The 20,167-nt window shown below is 42.4% G+C and overlaps 1 protein-coding gene across 2 annotated transcripts in view; it reads right to left on the reverse strand.

The window, feature by feature from the left end:
* The window catches only part of LOC124026978 (carbohydrate sulfotransferase 11-like), a 34,269-nt gene that overhangs the window by 5,033 nt on the left and 9,069 nt on the right, over window positions 1–20,167 (reverse strand). For both annotated transcript variants that reach the window (XM_046339567.1, XM_046339573.1), the window contains one exon: window positions 6,925–7,007. In XM_046339567.1, the coding sequence (XP_046195523.1) occupies window positions 6,925–7,007 (83 nt within the window). The remainder of the gene's footprint in view (window positions 1–6,924; window positions 7,008–20,167) is intronic.

Consider the following 20,167-nt stretch of genomic DNA (forward strand, 5'->3'; position numbering starts at 1 on the left):
ATTGAGTTCGGGGCTTTATGATGGCTGCTCCAATACCTTGACTTTGTTGTCCTTAAGCCATTTTGCCACAGCCTTGGAAGTATGTTTGGGGTCATTGTCTATTTAGAAGACCCATTTGCGACTGATGTCTGATGTCTTGAGATATTGCTTCAATATATACACAATTTTCCTACTTCATGATGCCATCTATTTTGTGAAGTGCACCAGTCCCTCCTGCAGCAAAGCACCCCCACAACATGATTCTGCCACCCCATGCTTCACGGTTGGGATGGTGTTCTTCGGCTTGCAAGCTTCCCACTTTTTTCCTCCAAACATGACGATGGTCATTATGGACAAACAGTTCTATTTTTGTTTCATCAGACCAGAGGACATTTCAAAAAGCACAATATTTGTCCCCATGTGCAGTTGCAAACCGCACTCTGGCTTTTTATGGTGGTTTTGGAGCAGTGGCTTCTTCCTTGCTGAGCGGCCTTTCAGGTTATGTCAGTATAGGACTCGTTTTACTGTGGATATAGATAATTTTGTACCCGTTTCCTCCAGCATTTTCACAAGGTCCTTTGCTGTTGTTGTCATCTCTAGGAGACAGAACGCGTCTCCTTCCTGAGCAGTATGACGGCTGCGTGGTCCCATGGTGTTTATACTTGCGCACTATTGTTTGTACAGATGAATGTGGTACCTTCAGGCATTGGAAATTGCTCCCATGGATGAACCAGACTTGTGGAGGTCAACAATTTTCTTTCTGAGGTCTTGGCTGATTTCTTTTGATTTTCCAATGAAATCAAGCAAGGGGGAAATGAGTTTGAAGGTAGGCCTTGAAATACATCCACAGGTACACCTCCAATTGACTCAAATGGTGTCAATTAGCCTATCAGAAGCTTCTAAAGTCATGACATAATGTTTAAAGGCACAGTCAATTTAGTGTATGTAAACTTCTGACCCACTGGAATTGTGATACAGTGAATTATAAGTGAAATAATCTGTTTTGTTGGAATATTTACTCGTGTCATGCACAAAGTAGATGTTTTAACCGACTTGCCAAAACTATAGTTTGTTAACAAGAAATTTGTGGAGTAGTTGAAAAACGAGTTTTAATGACTCAAACCTAAGTGTATGTAAACTTTCGACTTCAACTGTATGTAGACAGGTGTGTGCCTTTCCAAATCATGGAAAGGGCACATCTCAAGGATGATCAATGGAAACAGGATGCACCAGAGGTCAATTTCTAGCCTCATAGCAAAGGGTCTGAATACTTACATAAATAGGGTATCTGTTTTTTATTTTGTATAAATTTGCAAACATTTCTTAAAAACTGTTTTTGCTTTGTCGTTATGGGGTATTGTGTGTAGATTGTCGAGGGGGGAAAATGATTTAGTCCATTTTAGAATATGACTAAAGTAACAAAATGTGGTAAAAGTCCAGGGGTTTGAATACTTTCCAAAGGCACTGCATATCTAAAGTCATTTGATAGATAAGCAATATGGTTGTAGTGCCACCTTGTCCTCAGATAGGCTAGCTGAGAGGAAGATATTAGCACTATGGTTGTAGGGTAAAACCTTATTTGGATAGTCCATCTATAGATGCTCTACATACTATCTACAGACTATTAGTAACATTTAAGCTAACTATCTACAAACCCTAACCTTAACCCTAATCCTAACCCTAAACTTAACCCTTATTCTAAACTTAACCCTCGGATAGGCTAGCTGGGAGAAACAAAAATGGTTGTAGCTCCACCTTTCCCTCAGACAGGCTTGCTAGGAGGAACATATTGCTTATACCCATCCAATCCTTTCTGATCTACCTGTGCCTTGTAGAGGCTGGGGGTTGTTTCTGGACGGGGGCCTTTGTCTATGACTATGAGAAGAAGAAAAAACACCCTTCAAAAGTCAGGCTTGGACCTCCTGTTTATTGACATTACGAAGTTACTTACAGGGGCTGAAACACTCCTCCCATTCCAATGTCACTTCATATAATTAAATCAACACCTTGACTTTACCCCCACGGGAAAAAATGTATTCTGAAAAGGAATTAGCTACATGCTTATGCAGTAGTATACATGTCTGGGAGATTAACCAAACTGGGCATAATCTGTCCAATGTAGTTTACCTCCAGAACATTGAGAGTTCAGGTGGGTCTTCATGCATCAGCATACAAAGGAAAGGAGGGCCTTCATGCTTCAGCATACAAAGGAAAGGAGGGCCTTCATGCTTCAGCATACAAAGGAAAGGAGGGCCTTCATGCTTCAGCATACAAAGGAAAGGAGGGTCTTCATGCTTCAGCATACAAAGGAAATGAGGGTCTTCATGCTTCAGCATACAAAGGAAAGGTGGGCCTTCATGCATCAGCATACAAAGGAAAGGAGGGCCTTCATGCTTCAGCATACAAAGGAAATGAGGGTCTTCATGCTTCAGCATACAAAGGAAAGGTGGGCCTTCATGCATCAGCATACAAAGGAAAGGAGGGTCTTCATGCTTCAGCATACAAAGGAAAGGAGGGCCTTCATGCTTCAGCATACAAAGGAAAGGTGGGCCTTCATGCTTCAGCATACAAAGGAAAGGTGGGCCTTCATGCTTCAGCATACAAAGGAAAGGTGGGCCTTCATGCTTCAGCATACAAAGGAAAGGAGGGCCTTCATGCTTCAGCATACAAAGGAAAGGAGGGCCTTCATGCTTCAGCATACAAAGGAAAGGTGGGCCTTCATGCTTCAGCATACAAAGGAAAGGTGGGCCTTCATGCTTCAGCATACAAAGGAAAGGAGGGCCTTCATGCTTCAGCATACAAAGGAAAGGTGGGCCTTCATGCTTCAGCATACAAAGGAAATGAGGGCCTTCATGCTTCAGCATACAAAGGAAAGGAGGGCCTTCATGCTTCAGCATACAAAGGAAAGGAGGGCCTTCATGCTTCAGCATACAAAGGAAAGGAGGGCCTTCATGCTTCAGCATACAAAGGAAAGGAGGGCCTTCATGCTTCAGCATACAAAGGAAATGAGGGCCGTCATGCTTCAGCATACAAAGGAAATGAGGGCCTTCATGCTTCAGCATACAAAGGAAAGGAGGGTCTTCATGCTTCAGCATACAAAGGAAAGGAGGGGTGCTCAACAACAATGACAAAAATCATGAAAAAGGCTTATCAAGAAACATTTCCAAAAGAACAAATTCGAGGTAGAAAGGAGTTGGAGCACTCAAAAAAAGCAGAGATGTATTTCAATTAGCTCACTTGAATCCATTGTACAGGATACGAACAGGTGACTGTCGTTTTGACGTCATGCTGACGTCTTCTAAGTGATTTAGAGAATATGAGGAGAGGGTGAAAATAAGATGAAATTGTGTGCATTACGGAGTCTGCAACCAAGAGAAGAGTATGTTCGTCCTGAATGACACTAAATAACAGCTTCTCTAAATGATCTTATTGTTTGTCAAACTTCATAGTTGAGTTTTATTGACCCATCTCTCTCCCTCTTGTAACACACACACAAACACTGCAGCTGGATGTCCTAATCACATTCAATCTCTCCCATCCACACACCACTGCACTAACTCTTCAGTTCAGCCAGTTCAACGTGGCTTCCTTCCTGTACAAAACCTGTATTTACTCTCTCCTGTATTTACGCCTTCCATTTACTCAGCCAAATGCGGTCCAACGTGGCTTCCTTCCTGTACAAAACCTGTATTTTCTCTCCTGTATTTAGTGTCAGCCAAGTGGCATGCCTCAGTGTCTAGTGGCATGTGTCGTCCTCTGTCCTGGTTTGAGAAGACACTGTTGACACTGAAATGTCAAGGACACACTGGAGCAGGCAACACCGATGCTAACGGAGGCTTCACTCACTGTGTAGCTGGGTAGTTACATCTTTCTATCAAACAATTTTGTCACGGCAGAAGTTAAAGTAAAACCTCAAGTAAACTATTACTTGATCTTTGTCATCAGTGAGGCACAAGGTAACTTGCCAATGTCATTCATTATCCCTGATAGTGTAAAGACGATCTTCCATAAAAATCTTGATCTTAATTTGTGGAGCAAAATGTATTTTGATGGCACATATTCTTATCTGGAGTCGTCCCTGTCGGCTACGATTTACCTCAAGTAGATACTAATAGGGCCACTATTGTTCCTGTTCCCAAGAAAGCTAAGGTAACTGAGCTAAACGACTACCGCCCCGTAGCACTCACTTCCGTCATTATGAAGTGCTTTGAGAGACTAGTCAAGGACCATATCACCTCCACCCTACCTGACACCCTAGACCCACTCCAATTTGCTTACCGCCCCAATAGGGCCACAGACGTTGCAATCTAAACCACACTGCACACTGCCCTAACCCATCTGGGCAAGAGGAATACCTATGTGAGAATGCTGTTCATCGACTACAGCTCAGCATTTAACACCATAGTACCCTCCAAACTCATCATCAAGCTCGAGACACTGGGTCTCGACCCCACCCTGTGCAATTGGGTACTGGACTTCCAACTCAATCATCAAGTTTGCGGACGACACTACAGTGGTAGGCTTGATTACTAACAACGACGAGACGGCCTACAGGGAGGAGGTGAGGGCCCTCAGAGTGTGGTGTCAGGAAAATAACCTCACACTCAACGTCAACAAAACAAAGGAGATGATTGTGGACTTCAGGAAACAGCAGAGGGAGCACCCCCCTATCCACATCGACGGGACAGTAGTGGAGAGGGTAGTAAGTTTTAAGTTCCTCGGCGTACACATCACGGACAAACTGAATTGATCCACCCACACAGACAGCGTTGTGAAGAAGGTGCAGCAGCGCCTCTTCAACCTCAGGAGGCTGAAGAAATTCGGCTTGTCACCAAAAGCACTCACAAACTTCTACAGATGCACAATCGAGAGCATCCTGTCGGGCTGTATCACCGCCTGGTACGGCAACTGCTCCGCCCACAACCGTAAGGCTCTCCAGAGGGTAGTGAGGTCTCCACAACGCATCACCGGGGGCAAACTACCTGCCCTCTAGGACACCTACACCACCCGATGTCACAGGAAGGCCATAAAGATCATCAAGGACAATAACCACCCGAGCCACTGCCTGTTCACCCCGCTATCATCCAGAAGGTGAGGTCAGTACAGGTGCATCAAAGCAGGGACCAAGAGACTGAAAATCAGCTTCTATCTCAAGGCCATCAGACTGTTAAACAGCCACCACTAACATTGAGCTCATTTCTCTCACGCTCTCTCCAAGTCTTAGTTCTGGAACAGTCCCTATGTAATGTCATACTGTATAATTGTAGAGAGTTTGTGGGCCAGGGCTTATCCTTTGGCCTCAGAAATTTCAATCCGTCGTAGTGACACACTGACTGTACACATTTGTTTTGAAGTTGAATGACATGGGACACTTAAGTAGTCTATTCAACTCTATCGGCTTCATACACGTAGTGTACAAAACATTAAGAACACCTACTCGCTCTTTCCATGACAGACTGACCAGGCGAATCCAGGTGAAAGCTATTGTCCCTTATTGTCATCACGTGTTAAATCCACTTCAATCAGTGTAGATGAAGGGGAGGAGACGGGTTAAAGGATTTTTAAGCCTTGAGATTATTGAGACATGGATGGTGTATGTGTGCTACTCAGAAGGTGAATGGGCAAGACAAAATATTTAAGTGTTTTTGAATGGAGTATGGTAGTAGGTGCCAGGTGCACCGGTTTGAGTGTGTCAAGAACTGCAACGCTGCTGGGTTCACGCTCAACAGTTTACCGTGTGTATCAACAATGGTCCACCACCCAAAGGACACCCATCCAACTAGATACAACGGTGGGAAGGAGAGGCGGGAGATAGAGACAAATCCTGGCAAAATGAAAAGGTCAGGGTTACATTTTTTTTTATAAGAGACAGTTTTATATTTTTCAATCAAGTGCCTGTCCAAAATAATTAGATTTTGCTAACCAATGTCTGACTGCAGTCTGGAATCGTCAAGTCAGGGCTTTTGTTTGATGAGGAACTTCAAAGTACTGTAGTTGATTCCAGGAATTATCCAACCAGGATTTCTGGAAAACCTGGGCATTTTGGAAAAGTTACTGGAATTTTCCAACCCTAACTAGACGGTAAACAAAAACATAAGAAAGGTCAAGGGTTGCACCTGTATCAATCACTGACAGTCACTCGTAACTACAGGAGACAGTTTGAAAGGCTTGAAATTAGTACAGATTGTGAGACACCCAAAACCTTGGAGCGTGAGGAACATCTGTAGTAGCAATGGGGGATTAATAATGATAATCTAAATCTGTTTTTATAGACCAGTAACTTCAGAAAAAGAATTATTCTAAACATGGATTGGAAATGTATTTTATTAGGGGCTTACACTGACAAAATTCCCATAGATGCCAAAGATGTTAATCATCATTCTGCAGTTGCTTGAAAAATGTAATATTGGTTGAGGAAAGCTGACAAGAGAACTCTTATTTCAGTTGTTAACACCATGTCACACCCTGACCTTAGTTCCTTTTTATGTCTCTATTTTGGTTTGGTCGGGGAGTGAGTTGGGGTGGGCATTCTATGTTGTGTTTCTATGTTTTCTATGTGTTTGCTTCCCAATCAGAGGCAGCTGTCTTTGGTTGTCTCTGATTGAGAACCATACTTAGGTAGCCTGTTCCCACCTGGTGTGTGTGGGTAGTTGTTTCCTGTTTTGTCACCTTTCAGGACGGTTTCAATTGTCGTTGTTTCACTTGGTTATTTTGTATTTCGTGTTCAGTTATATTACATTAAAATGGACACCTACCATGCTAAGGCAGCTAAATTTATATTGGGGAAACACTGATAAGAGACTTTCAGCAAGTAAGCAGTAAGTACTGAATAGCTTACCAATGATTTTATTTTCACAAATCACCTATTGTAACTCATAAAACATGACCAAAAAGAAGTTCAGTGGTCATCAACGTGAATCCTACCTGGTAGTGGGCAGGACTTACCTGGTCACTGTCATAGAGCATCTGGAGTGGACTCCTCCATGACTTCCCCTGGCCGCTGCTCCTCCCACGACCCTGTGCTGAGGCTGAGAAAACACAGACGGGTACACACGTCAAGGTCAACACAGACAAATTACCTACAGTACACACTCAAGACCATCGGAGTCTGTATCTCTCCTGCCTTCTGATTTGGTATATACAGTCCATGGGATGCCATTGTGGCAACCCATGAGGTATGGCAGGTTAATACTGATTATCCCATCTAAATGCAAATGTCATGTCAATTTTATGTTGACCCAAATGCTTGATAAGCGAGCTAAATTACAACTTTCTAAGGGGGATAATCATTAACCATGTTAAATGTAAAGGTATGAATGCAACAACAACTTGACACTTTCATACATCCTAATAACAAAGAAGTCACAAGACAAGTACCATTGAGAATCTCAGGTAAACCAGAGGAGAAACTCGCCAATGGGTCATTTATTACATATTATAAACTGGGTGGTTCGAGCCCTTAATGGTGATTGGCTGACAGCCATGGTATTTCAGACCGTATACCTAGGGTATGACAAAACATTTCATTTTACTGCTATAATTACGTTGGTAACCAGTTTATAATAGCAATAAGGCACCTCAGGGTTTGTGGTATATGGCCAATATACCATGGCTAAGCTCTGTATCCAGGCACTCCGCATTGTGTTGTGCATAAGAACAGCCCTTAGCCGTGGTATATTGGCCATATACCACACCTCCTCGGGCCGTATTGCTCAACTGTACACACCTGAGGGTCATTAAACACCAACACACAGGTGCACACCCAAAACGACATCTTATACAACACTACAGGTTGTCATAGAAACACACAAAAGAGAAAGAGAAGAAACCAGGCCTCAAAAAAAGACTGTGCATCCATTCAGACTACTAATGTACCTCTTACTGTCCGCTAAACATACAACGCAGCAACACTGCAGAAAACAGCTCTCCTTTATGGAAGTAACTGAGGAGAGGCAAAAAAGGGAAAATCCCGAAACCACATGGGTACTGAGGCATAGCAATGAGAGAAAACCAAGGGGGCAGATGGAGTATAAACAGAGGTAGAAAACCTCTGACTACTTTAGAGTTCCTTTAAACAACATGACATGGTGTTTAAATTGTTGTTGTTGTCATTTCATATGCTGTTGCTCTTTTAGTTCCTTGGTAGTTGTGGGAGCGTAAGCTTTTGTTTCCCCATTGGTTCTGGGAACGGAGCCATGAGTTTCCTGACCAGTAAAACTTTTTTTTTTTACGTTCTGAGAATGGAAGTGAAAATCTGGGACTTTTGTTTTTCGGTTGCTGGGAGGTTCTGAAAACATTATAATCGGGTTCCTTTAAAGTTTTCCTGGGAGGTTTTAATAACGTTCTGAGAATGAAAATTCTCTTTTTTTTTAGTGTTTTGAATATCTTAACTTTCACTGAATGTTTCAATAAGACTTTCAATAACACTGCTGACTGACAGTGCATTCTGCTGAAGTAATGAAATACCTTATTTAACCTATTAACACTGACTGACAGTGCATTCTGCTGAAGTAATGAAATACCTTATTTAACCTATTAACACTGACTGACAGTGCATTCTGCTGAAGTAATGAAATACCTTATTTAACCTATTAACACTGACTGACAGTGCATTCTGCTGAAGTAATGAAATACCTTATTTAACCTATTAACACTGACTGACAGTGCATTCTGCTGAAGTAATGAAATACCTTATTTAACCTATTAACACTGCTGGCTGACAGTGCATTCTGCTGAAGTAATGAAATACCTTATTTAACCTATTAACACTGCTGACTGACAGTGCATTCTGCTGAAGTAATGAAATACCTTATTTAACCTATTAACACTGCTGACTGACAGTGCATTCTGCTGAAGTAATGAAATACCTTATTTAACCTATTAACACTGACTGACAGTGCATTCTGCTGAAGTAATGAAATACCTTATTTAACCTATTAACACTGACTGACAGTGCATTCTGCTGAAGTAATGAAATACCTTATTTAACCTATTAACACTGACTGACAGTGCATTCTGCTGAAGTAATGAAATACCTTATTTAACCTATTAACACTGACTGACAGTGCATTCTGCTGAAGTAATGAAATACCTTATTTAACCTATTAACACTGCTGGCTGACAGTGCATTCTGCTGAAGTAATGAAATACCTTATTTAACCTATTAACACTGCTGACTGACAGTGCATTCTGCTGAAGTAATGAAATACCTTATTTAACCTATTAACACTGCTGACTGACAGTGCATTCTGCTGAAGTAATGAAATACCTTATTTAACCTATTAACACTGCTGGCTGACAGTGCATTCTGCTGAAGTAATGAAATACCTTATTTAACCTATTAACACTGCTGGCTGACAGTGCATTCTGCTGAAGTAATGAAATACCTTATTTAACCTATTAACACTGCTGGCTGACAGTGCATTCTGCTGAAGTAATGAAATACCTTATTTAACCTATTAACACTGCTGACTGACAGTGCATTCTGCTGAAGTAATGAAATACCTTATTTAACCTATTAACAATGCTGACTGACAGTGCATTCTGCTGAAGTAATGAAATACCTTATTTAACCTATTAACACTGACTGACAGTGCATTCTGCTGAAGTAATGAAATACCTTATTTAACCTATTAACACTGCTGGCTGACAGTGCATTCTGCTGAAGTAATGAAATACCTTATTTAACCTATTAACACTGCTGGCTGACAGTGCATTCTGCTGAAGAAATGAAATACCTTATTTAACCTATTTCAAAATAATGTCATTTTGTCAGGTTTCTTAAATATGCTGAGAATGTTACAAAGCTAAGCAATTATCTTGCACCATTCCCAGAACATTGTGGGAAGGTTATATGCAAAATAACCAAAGGACAACCATGCTCCCACTAAGCTCTAAGAAACATATGGTTCTCAGAACATTATCTGTTAGCTGGGAAGAGACAAAGAGTCACAGATATGGTCCCTCAGGGCAAGGGGAGGGGTAGGTGAGGGTGTCTTCTGAATTTTGGTACCATCAAGCATAACTTCAAAAACCCTAAATAATAAATGGCATTGAAGACCAAATGTGTTACCTATAAGGGAATGTACAAGAATGGAGAATTCAGCTACTGAGATGCTTATTATTTAACATTCAATTAGATAGCAAGACTTCAGTAACTATACTGAACAAAATGATAAAATGATAAATATTTTTACTGAGTTACAGTTCATAGAAGGAAATCAGTCAATTTATATAAATTCATTAGGTCCAAATCTATAGGATTTCACATGATTGGGCAGGGGCGCAGCTATGGGTCGGCCTTTTGAGGGCATAGGGCCAGCCACTGGTAAGCCAGGCCCAGCCAATCAGAATGAGTCTTTCCCCACAAAAGGACTTTATTAAATATCAAACCAAAGTTTATTTGTCACCTGCTCCGATTACAACAGGTGTAGACAGTGAAATGCTTACTTACAGGTTCTAACCAACAGTGCAATTTCTAAGTTAAAAAAGGTATTAGGTGAACAATAGATAAGTAAAGAGATAAAAACAACAGTAAAAAAAGACAGTGAAAAATAACAGTAACGTGGGTGAAGAGGGAGTACAGGAGGGGACTGAGCACGCACCCTTGAGGGGCTCCAGTGTTGAGGATCAGAGTATCAGATGTGTTGCTACCTACCCTCACCACCTGGTGGTGGCCCGTCAGGAAGTCCAGGATCCAGTTGCAGAGGGAGGTGTTTAGTCCCAGGATCCTTAGCTTAGTGATGAGCTTTGAGAGTACTATGGTGTTGAATGCTGAGCGCAGGGCAGTGTGGAGAAAGGGAAAGGGCAGTGTGGAGTGCAATAAAGATGGCATCATCTGTGGATCTATTGGGGTGTTGTGCAAATTGGAGTGGGTCTAGGGTTTCTGGGATAATGATGTTGATGTTAGTCTTTACCAGTCTTTCAAAGCACTTCATGGCTTGGGATGTGAGTGCTACGGGTCTGTAGTCATTTAGGCAGGTTGCTTTAGTGTTCTTGGGCACAGGGACTATGGTGGTCTGCTTGAAGCACGTTGGAATTACAGATTCGATCAGGGCCGGTGGAGCCGGTGTAGCATGATTAAATCTTAGCCCTGTATTGTAGCTTTGCCTGTTTGATAGTTTGTCTGAGGGCATAGCGGGATTTCTTATAAGCGTCCAGGTTAGAGTCCCGCAACTTGAAAGTGGGAGCTCTACCCTTTAGCTCAGTGCAAATGTTGCCTGTAATCCATGGTTTCTGGTTGGGGTATGTACGTACAGTCACTGTGGGGACGACATCCTCAATGCACTTATTGATAAAGCCAGTGACTGATGTGGTGCACTCCTCAATGCCATCGGAAGAATCCCGGAACATGTTCCAGTCTGTGCTAGAAAAAGAGTCCTGTAGTTTAGCATCTGCTTCATCTGACCACTTTTTTAATAGACTGAGTCACTGGTGCTTCCTGCTTTAATTTTCGCTTGTAAGCAGGAATCAGAAGGATAGAATTATGGTCAGATTTACCAAATGGAGGGTGAGGGAGAGAGAGCTTTGTATGCGTCTCTGTGTGTGGAGTAAATGTGATCTAGAATTGTTTTCCTTCTGGTTGCACATTTGTTGATGTTGATAGAAATTAGGTAGAACTGATTTAAGTACCCTGCATTAAAGTCTCCGGCCACTAGGAGCGCCGCTTCTGGGTGAGCGGTTTCCTGTTTACTTATTTCCTTATACAGCTGACTGAGTACTGTCTTAGTTCCAAGCATCCGTCTGTGGTGGTAAATAAACAGCCACGAAAAGTATAGCTGAAAACTCTGTGTGGTCTGCAGTTTATCATAAGATACTCTACTTCAGGCGAGCAAAATCTAGAGATTTCCTTAGATTTTGTGCACCAGCTGTTGTTTACAAATATGCACAGACCGCTCCCCCTTGTCTTACCGGAGTGTGCTGTTCTATCTTGCCGGTGCAGCGTATATCCCGCTAGCTGAATATCCATGTCATCATTCAGCCACGATTCCGTGAAATATATGATATTACATTTTTTGATGTCCTGTTGGTAGGATATACCACGTACCTCTTCGAATTTATTGTCCAATGATTGCACGTTGACGAGTAATATTGACAATAACGGCAGCTTTCCCACTCGCCTTCTGCGGATCCTTACGAGGCATAGCACAATTGGTTGGGCGCCCGTAAAACTGCTGCCATTTCTTCCGGTGCCATTTTATCCTTAAAAGACGGAAAAACACCAATGTTGGAGGCGGCTTATGGTAGATAAATGAACATTCAATTACCTGCCAACAGCTCGATTGGACATTCCTGCAGTCAGCATGCCAATTGCACCCTCCCTCAAAACAAACTTGACATATGTGGCATTGTGTTGTGCGACAACTGCACATTTTAGAGTGGCCTTTTATTGTCCCCAGCACAAGGTGCACCTGTGTAATGATCATGCTGTTTAATCAGCTTCTGGATATACCACACTTGTCAGGTGGATGGATTATCTTGGCAAAGGAGACATGCTCACTAACAGGGATGTAAACAATTAAGGTTTTTGTGCGAATGAAACATTTCTGGGATTTTTTATTTCAGCTCATGAAAAATGGGACCAACACTTTACATGTTGCGTTCACTTATTTTTTCAGTATAATTAAATACTTTCAGAGGGAAGAAACTTCAATAACTAATCTTACTAGGTTCTGTCAGATCCAGACATATCCCAATTTTCAAGATTTTTATCTTTTCTTTTGGGCCATCCATATTACATGGTCTTGTTGAAATGGACAGATTCCACCATTCTTCTGCGACTGGGCAAAACCGACTGATGTGTCACTAGCGCTACACACACACACATGGTACAATATCAAACAGAGAACAACATCTCCGACTCATGCACCCAACAGTACACACCAGTCTGGTGGAGATATTTAGACTGAAGAGCCTGCTACTGATTGCACAAGGTCTTCCTACATACCCAACTGTCCTCTGACCCAACCATGGTAGATTGGTCTAAAATGAAACGTTATCATTCTAGTCACTAGTGCTTGATTCAACCAGTATTGCATGTGTAGTCTAGTCACATCACACCCGAGATCCATCAACACAAGAGGACATCAACATTCAGAAAATATGTTTATATAGTCATCCCATATGTTCCTATATGTTCCGCTCATTTGGCAAAAGCAAGATGGTTAATGTTTATGTTAAGTTTGAGGGGTATTGCAAACAGCAGAAGCACATACTGTAACCAGACAATGAAATCTAGCAGTACGAAGGACATATAGTGTGGTCTATATCCTTTTATAAACTGGGTTGTTCGATCCCTGAGTGCTGATTGGCTGATAGACATGGTATATCAAACAATATACCACAGGTATGACAAAACATTTATTTTTACTCTTCTAATTATGTTGGTAACCAGTTTATAATGGCAATAAGGTACCTCAGGGGTTTGTGATATATGACCAATATACCTCGGCTAAGGGCTGTGTCCAGGCAATCTGCGTTGCGTCATGCATAAGAACAGCCCTTAACCGTGGTATATTGGCCATATACCACACCTCCTCGGGCCTTATTGCTTAAGCATAGGCTTCACAATTGAAAATTCCAAAATTATTCTTAAAGCAGCAAAGTCAAATCATTCTCAGCTCGTTAGCCAGGTACACAAGGTTTCAGTTCCTTTTAATATCTTCTCCCCTGCTTTAATGACCTGCACTGTTCCTGTCAATATGACTTGTACTAACTCGGTCCTGTTAAGACTTTAAAAGCAGTCAGTCTCAAGTTCAAAGGCAAAGAGTTTAAATAGGAACGCTATACAGAGGCGCTTCTCAAACCTGTTTCAACTCTAGAGTAAAGCTATACGGAGGCACTTAAGCCTTGTTCACAGTGCAGGCCTTAATGCTCAAATCAGTTTAGTTTTTAAAATCAGTTTTGGAACACTTTTAAAGCCTCAAAGGATAAAAGCATCATACTTTCAGAATGAGTCCTTTTTGGCTAGCCACAGCAGTCAGCTAGCTAGGTAGCGGTTTAGCTATCTAGCACATTCACAAATTTATTCGTTAACTAAACAATTAATGAGGTAGTTAAATACCATGTGTTCTTCTAAAACTGTCAACAGAGTAGCTAGCTAACCAATAAGATATGAGATATGCCAAATAAGTCTAAAAACCACTTGAGGGCAAATAAATCAGATTTGAGTCAAATGGCAAGGAATCAGATTTCTATTCATAGGTGGTTTGAAATGTGGCTTGAAATATCTGATTCCATGTGTTTTTTGGCTGTTCAGACTGCCAGGAAGAAAATAAACGGATTAGAATTGGACATGCAAAAATATATATATCTATATAAATATATATGTCACTGCCAATGTGAGCAGGGCTTTAGAGACCTGGCTCATATGATATGATGCAAAACTCATCATAGTGGCTATATTTCTGCCTCCTTGAACAGTAATCGCTCAGAGATGCACAAAAAAGATAAAGAAAAGATTTCCCCATTTTGAATTAAGTGGCATCTGTATGTGGACCCAACACTAGCCTTGATTCCACGCTTGTGAGTATGGTACTGCGACACTAACCCAACGCAAATGACTATGCAATTTACCCGTATTAAGAGCAAATTTTATGAGCCTTGCTTTAACTTTCACATAAAAGTTATCGGAAGGCAGTTATTGCATGAGTCAGGGTATGATTTCATGGTAACTGTTGTGTTTATTCTGGAAAAATTACTTCCGGACAACATAAACCCGCAAAGCCCCAAGGATTTCTCAAATAGACTTTTTACCTCAACAGTTCTGTAAACAACACAACTCAATGTGCTGTAGACGGATTAACCCAATAAGCATACATTTAGAGAGAGGGAGGAAAGTTACACCTAACTGCTGTGTGGATTAAGTTAAACACACACAGAAGAGGAAGGGCTGGGTGCATCAATAATTCATACAGATGTTTTTTTGTCACATACACCGGATAGGTGCAGTGAAATGTGTTGTTTTACAGGGTATGCCATAGTAATACAGTGCCCCTGGAACAAATGAATATGTGAAATTAAATTTGGCTTAAAAAAGAGGTAAGGACAATGTTAGTCTTGTTAGCATTCATGCTATCGCATCAAATGGCCCGGCTCTAATAGCTACCGTAATCTTGCCCGAGCCCAATCCAATCAACCATTCAAATGCCATCACAATATTTACAACACAGTTGAACTCCAAGCTCTTTAAATACCCATACGGTTAAGTATCATTATATCCAATTGGATGATGCTGCTGTGACATGAAAAGAGTCAATAACTTAAAACAGTTCTCTTTTCAATGGGAATTGAGTCATATTTTACAATGTAAAACTGTCACAATCAATTGAGCTATTTGCCTTCGGAAAACTGCAGACAACTCCTTTGGACTATCCCTGGTGAATGCTAAACATACTATAACAGTTAGTTCAAAACTGATTTGAGTTATTAGAGGGTAACATCCAGCAGACCAGGGTTTAAACTCACAACCCTTGCAGTTATGCACACACACCACCTTTTGGCAGAGGCCAAATTAAAGGTTACAATAGCACTGCCAATGATAGACTTTAGTTTGTAAAAAAATTACAAATATTGCTTGGCATGTGGAAATGTTGTATAATGACCCTTTAACATAAAATAAAATATAAACGCAACATGTAAAGTGTTGGTCCCATGTTTCATGAGCTGAAATAAAAGCTCACAAAAATGTTCCATAAACACAAAAAGCTTATTTTATTAATAAAATAACATTTATTTAAAATGTTGTGCACAAATTTGTTTACATCCCTGTTAGTCAGCATTTCTCACTTGCCAATATAATCTATCCACCTGACAGGTGTGGTATATCAAGAAGCTGATTAAACAGCATGATTATTACACAGGTGCACCTTGTGCTGGGGACAATAATTAAAATCTAAAATGTGCAGTTTTGTCACACAATATAATGACACATATGTCTCAAGTTGAGGGAACATTTGAGGGAGGGTGCAATTGGCATGCTAACTGCAGGAATGTCCATCAGAGCTGTTGGCAGAGAATTTCATGTTAATTTCGCTACCATAAACTGGCCTCACAACCGCACACCACGTGTAACACCGCCAGCCCAGGACCTCCACATCAGACAGATGATGAAACTGTTGGTTTGGACAACCGAAGAATTTCTGCACAAACTGTCAGAAACTGTCTAATGGAAGCTCATCTGCGTGCTCGTCGTTCTCATCAGGGTCTTGAACTGACTGACTTCAGTGGGCAAATGCTCACCTTCGATGGCCTCTGGCACGCTGGAGAAGTGTGCCTTTCACAGATAAATCCCGGTTTCAACTGTACCGGGCAGTATGGCATCGTGTGGGCGAGCGGTTTGCTGATGTCAACGTTGTGAACAGAGTGCTCCATGGTGGCGGTGGGGTTATGGTATCGGCAGGCATAAGCTACGGACAACGAATGCATTGTTTAGGGTTACGTGACAGACACCATGGTCTACAAGGCTGTATAAGCCTTTTGTGGTAGTTCCACCATGTATAAATGTAACGTAATACTATTTGTAAGATCAATAGAGAGTATGGAGGGAAAATGTAGTGTGTGTGGCAAGGAAAATGGCAGACAGGCGATGTGTGTGTCTCTCCCTCTCCACACACGTGTGAGACTTGGCAAGTCTGAGTGCCAAGCCGCGTGTGAACAGTGAACCCACTGACACGCTCCATGCCACAGCAAGGCATGCATGAAATATATATACTGTAAACTGTAACCCACTGTACCTGGGGATAACCTGAGATATGCACCACCATGAGGGAGAGGGGAGTGTGAGAAGCAATAGATGGAACGATACATATTAAACCAAGTCTCTAGATTTGCCATCTGCTGTCCATCTGCATTCAACCCAACAGCTGCTAATTTGGCAAACTAGATCTGAATAACTGCATGCCAATTTTAACTTTCTCATTGTACAGATGTCTTACTAATAGCAATGAAATGTTATTGTGTAGAGAAACAACTATTTCCACGTTTATAGGTTATGTTTATAGGTTACTTTCTCAACAGACATGGGTTTACTATTTGTTGGCTAATCACAAAAACATGTTGCCTCATTGTCCAAGGAAGGGGATTTGTCACTTCAGCCTGGCCCTTGCTCAGGATTTGCGAAAGTGTGTGGCATTTTGTGGTGAAGTGTTACTGTACATATATTTTTTATTGTGTTTTCTAAACACATTAAAACCTCCTTATGGAAACTGCGGCTGTGAGTAAAGGCAGCAGACATTTTAAATATGACCACTCCCAAACCTTTTATTTATTTTTTCTAATTAAAATGCCAGAAGTACAAGCAACGTCAGTACTATTTTTGAATGTACTGTCAGTCTAAATAACCTGGCAGAAAGTGACTTTAGCTACTGTTCTCCAGGAACAAGCAGAGATGACACATTGAACCAATAAGTGCTCTTAGTACCTTACCTTACTGTTATTATCATTCAACAAACATGGAAAATTACACACAAAAAAAGTATTCAAATCACTGTTTGTAGCTATTCCTCTGATGCATAAGCTAATTACAGAGTAGGTACACATTAGAGCCTAGCACTTACAACTGTTCATATGTCGTTTCATTGGCAAGCAATGCAAGCCGAACTGCTGAAGATCTAAGTCACGGACTATCACTCAGAATAAGATCATCTACTAGCTAAGTGAGAAAAATGTAAACAGTGAAAGCCAAGTAGACACCCGTCTACCCTACAAAGGGGTTTATAGCACTCCCCCTAAACCTATTTAATGCCAGCTGTTAAGTGCTATTGGTTTCCTTTTGACTAGGCCCCATGCTGATTCCCTCTTTCCCTCTCTGGTACATTAGTAATGGCTTAGTAGATGCAGAATATAGAAAGGCCAATCTTGCGTTACTCCTGTCCCTGCCATGAACACTGCTCTGTGTGGAAGTCCCTCTGGAAGCAGGGGCCCCCCTCCCCCTCCACAGGCTCTCCAGGTCTGCCAAAGAGAGTGCGCTTTAGTGAGAGACACACTGTGCTGTGTGGAGGCCGATCCCTGCTGTTGCCGCAATGTGTGTGAAGGGTGTTTGTGCGTTTGCAAGGGCGCATGTGTGGTATCTGTTTAACAAGAGTGAGAGTCTTAAAACAGAGTGTTAGCAGATGTGGTACAGGTATCTTCTTGGTCTTGGTCCTAGAGACACACTGTGTGGATTACAGAACATGTGCGGGCTGTTTTCCTATAAGAAAATTTGCTGGGGTAAAAAGAGTAGCAAAGCTGCTAGGCAGCAAGAGGCCCAAAAAGCAAATCAGGTCATGGTGTTCCACAAGGAGGGTCTTCCAGGAGGTGATTGGGTCATCACCAAGGTTTAAGTCTTTAATTCATGGATTGATTGCCCGCCAGGCTGTCCTGGGAACACCGTGTGTGCTATGCCCGCCAGGCTGTCCTGGGAACACCGTGTGTGCTATGCCCGCCAGGCTGTCCTGGGAACACCGTGTGTGCTATGCCCGCCAGGCTGTCCTGGGAACACCGTGTGTGCTATGCCCGCCAGGCTGTCCTGGGAACACCGTGTGTGCTATGCCCGCCAGGCTGTCCTGGGAACACCGTGTGTGCTATGCCCGCCAGGCTGTCCTGGGAACACCGTGTGTGCTATGCCCGCCAGGCTGTCATGGGAACACCGTGTGTGCTATGCCCGCCAGGCTGTCCTGGGAACACCGTGTGTGCTATGCCCGCCAGGCTGTCCTGGGAACACCGTGTGTGCTATGCCCGCCAGGCTGTCCTGGGGACACCGTGTGTGCTATGCCCGCCAGGCTGTCCTGGGAACACCGTGTGTGCTATGCCCGCCAGGCTGTCCTGGGAACACCGTGTGTGCTATGCCCGCCAGGCTGTCCTGGGAACACCGTGTGTGCTATGCCCGCCAGGCTGTCCTGGGAACACCGTGTGTGCTATGCCCGCCAGGCTGTCCTGGGCACACCGTGTGTGCTATGCCCGCCAGGCTGTTCTGGGAACACCGTGTGTGCTATGCCCCCCAGGCTGTCCTGGGAACACCGTGTGTGCTATGCCCGCCAGGCTGTCCTGGGAACACCGTGTGTGCTATGCCCGCCAGGCTGTCCTGGGAACACCGTGTGTGCTATGCCCGCCAGGCTGTCCTGGGAACACCGTGTGTGCTATGCCCGCCAGGCTGTCCTGGGAACACCGTCTATGCCCGCCAGGCTGTCCTGGGAACACCGTGTGTGCTATGCCCGCCAGGCTGTCCTGGGAACACCGTGTGTGCTATGCCCGCCAGGCTGTCCTGGGAACACCGTGTGTGCTATGCCCGACAGGCTGTCCTGGGAACACCGTGTGTGCTATGCCCGCCAGGCTGTCCTGGGAACACCGTGTGTGCTATGCCTGTCATGTGCTGATCAGGAGTCAAGTGTTTCGCCAAGTGAGGAGAGGCTCTTAACCTCTTAAAATGTATCGAAATGTAATCGAAAATATAACGTAATCGAAAATATCCCCAAAAGTAATTATTTATCATGAGAGGTCTATAAACAATAACTAGTCATGCTACATACTCCAAGAAAGGTTCAAATCTCAACTTTCTGGAATTTAAAAAAATAAATGGCTGAGAGGTAGCCACTTTTGAGGACACAAGCTCAAGTACACAGTATAAATATAATTAAAACAATATGAAAATAACATTTTATGATGTATTGCCTATTTAACAAAGCTGTAAAAATCAGGCTTGAAATTACATAATTTTTCTAAATACAACATAATATAATAATAATAATAATCAATTTATAAACGACTTACAGTCATGTGTGCATACATTCTAATGGGTGGTCCCGGGATTGAACCCACTTCCCCTTCCATACAAAGCTACAGGACCATAATCAAACATAATCAATTTATAAACGACTAACTATACAATTTCACCTTCCATACAACTGTAAAATACATATTTGTATATTTAGTGTTAGAGAAAATGTGCATATTTTCTAATAGTCTCTTGGTCAAAACGTCTGCCCCCACTGCTGTGAATGTCACACAGAGCTTTAGCTTGGCTTCCTGAACTCGTTAGAACCATGCCTTTCATCTCATTCTAACCTTGTCCATCTATGCCAAATTTATGAATGATTTTAGATGAATGGCTATAAATCGATCTCTGAATGTGCTGCCGCGACAAAACCACTTTCTCCTGTTGTGTTACGATGTAAGGATTCCAGGCATATGCGTTGTTGGTGGCTGTAACGTA

Source organism: Oncorhynchus gorbuscha, linkage group LG03 (assembly GCF_021184085.1).
Source record: "Oncorhynchus gorbuscha isolate QuinsamMale2020 ecotype Even-year linkage group LG03, OgorEven_v1.0, whole genome shotgun sequence".
Taxonomy (NCBI): Eukaryota; Metazoa; Chordata; class Actinopteri; order Salmoniformes; family Salmonidae; genus Oncorhynchus; species Oncorhynchus gorbuscha.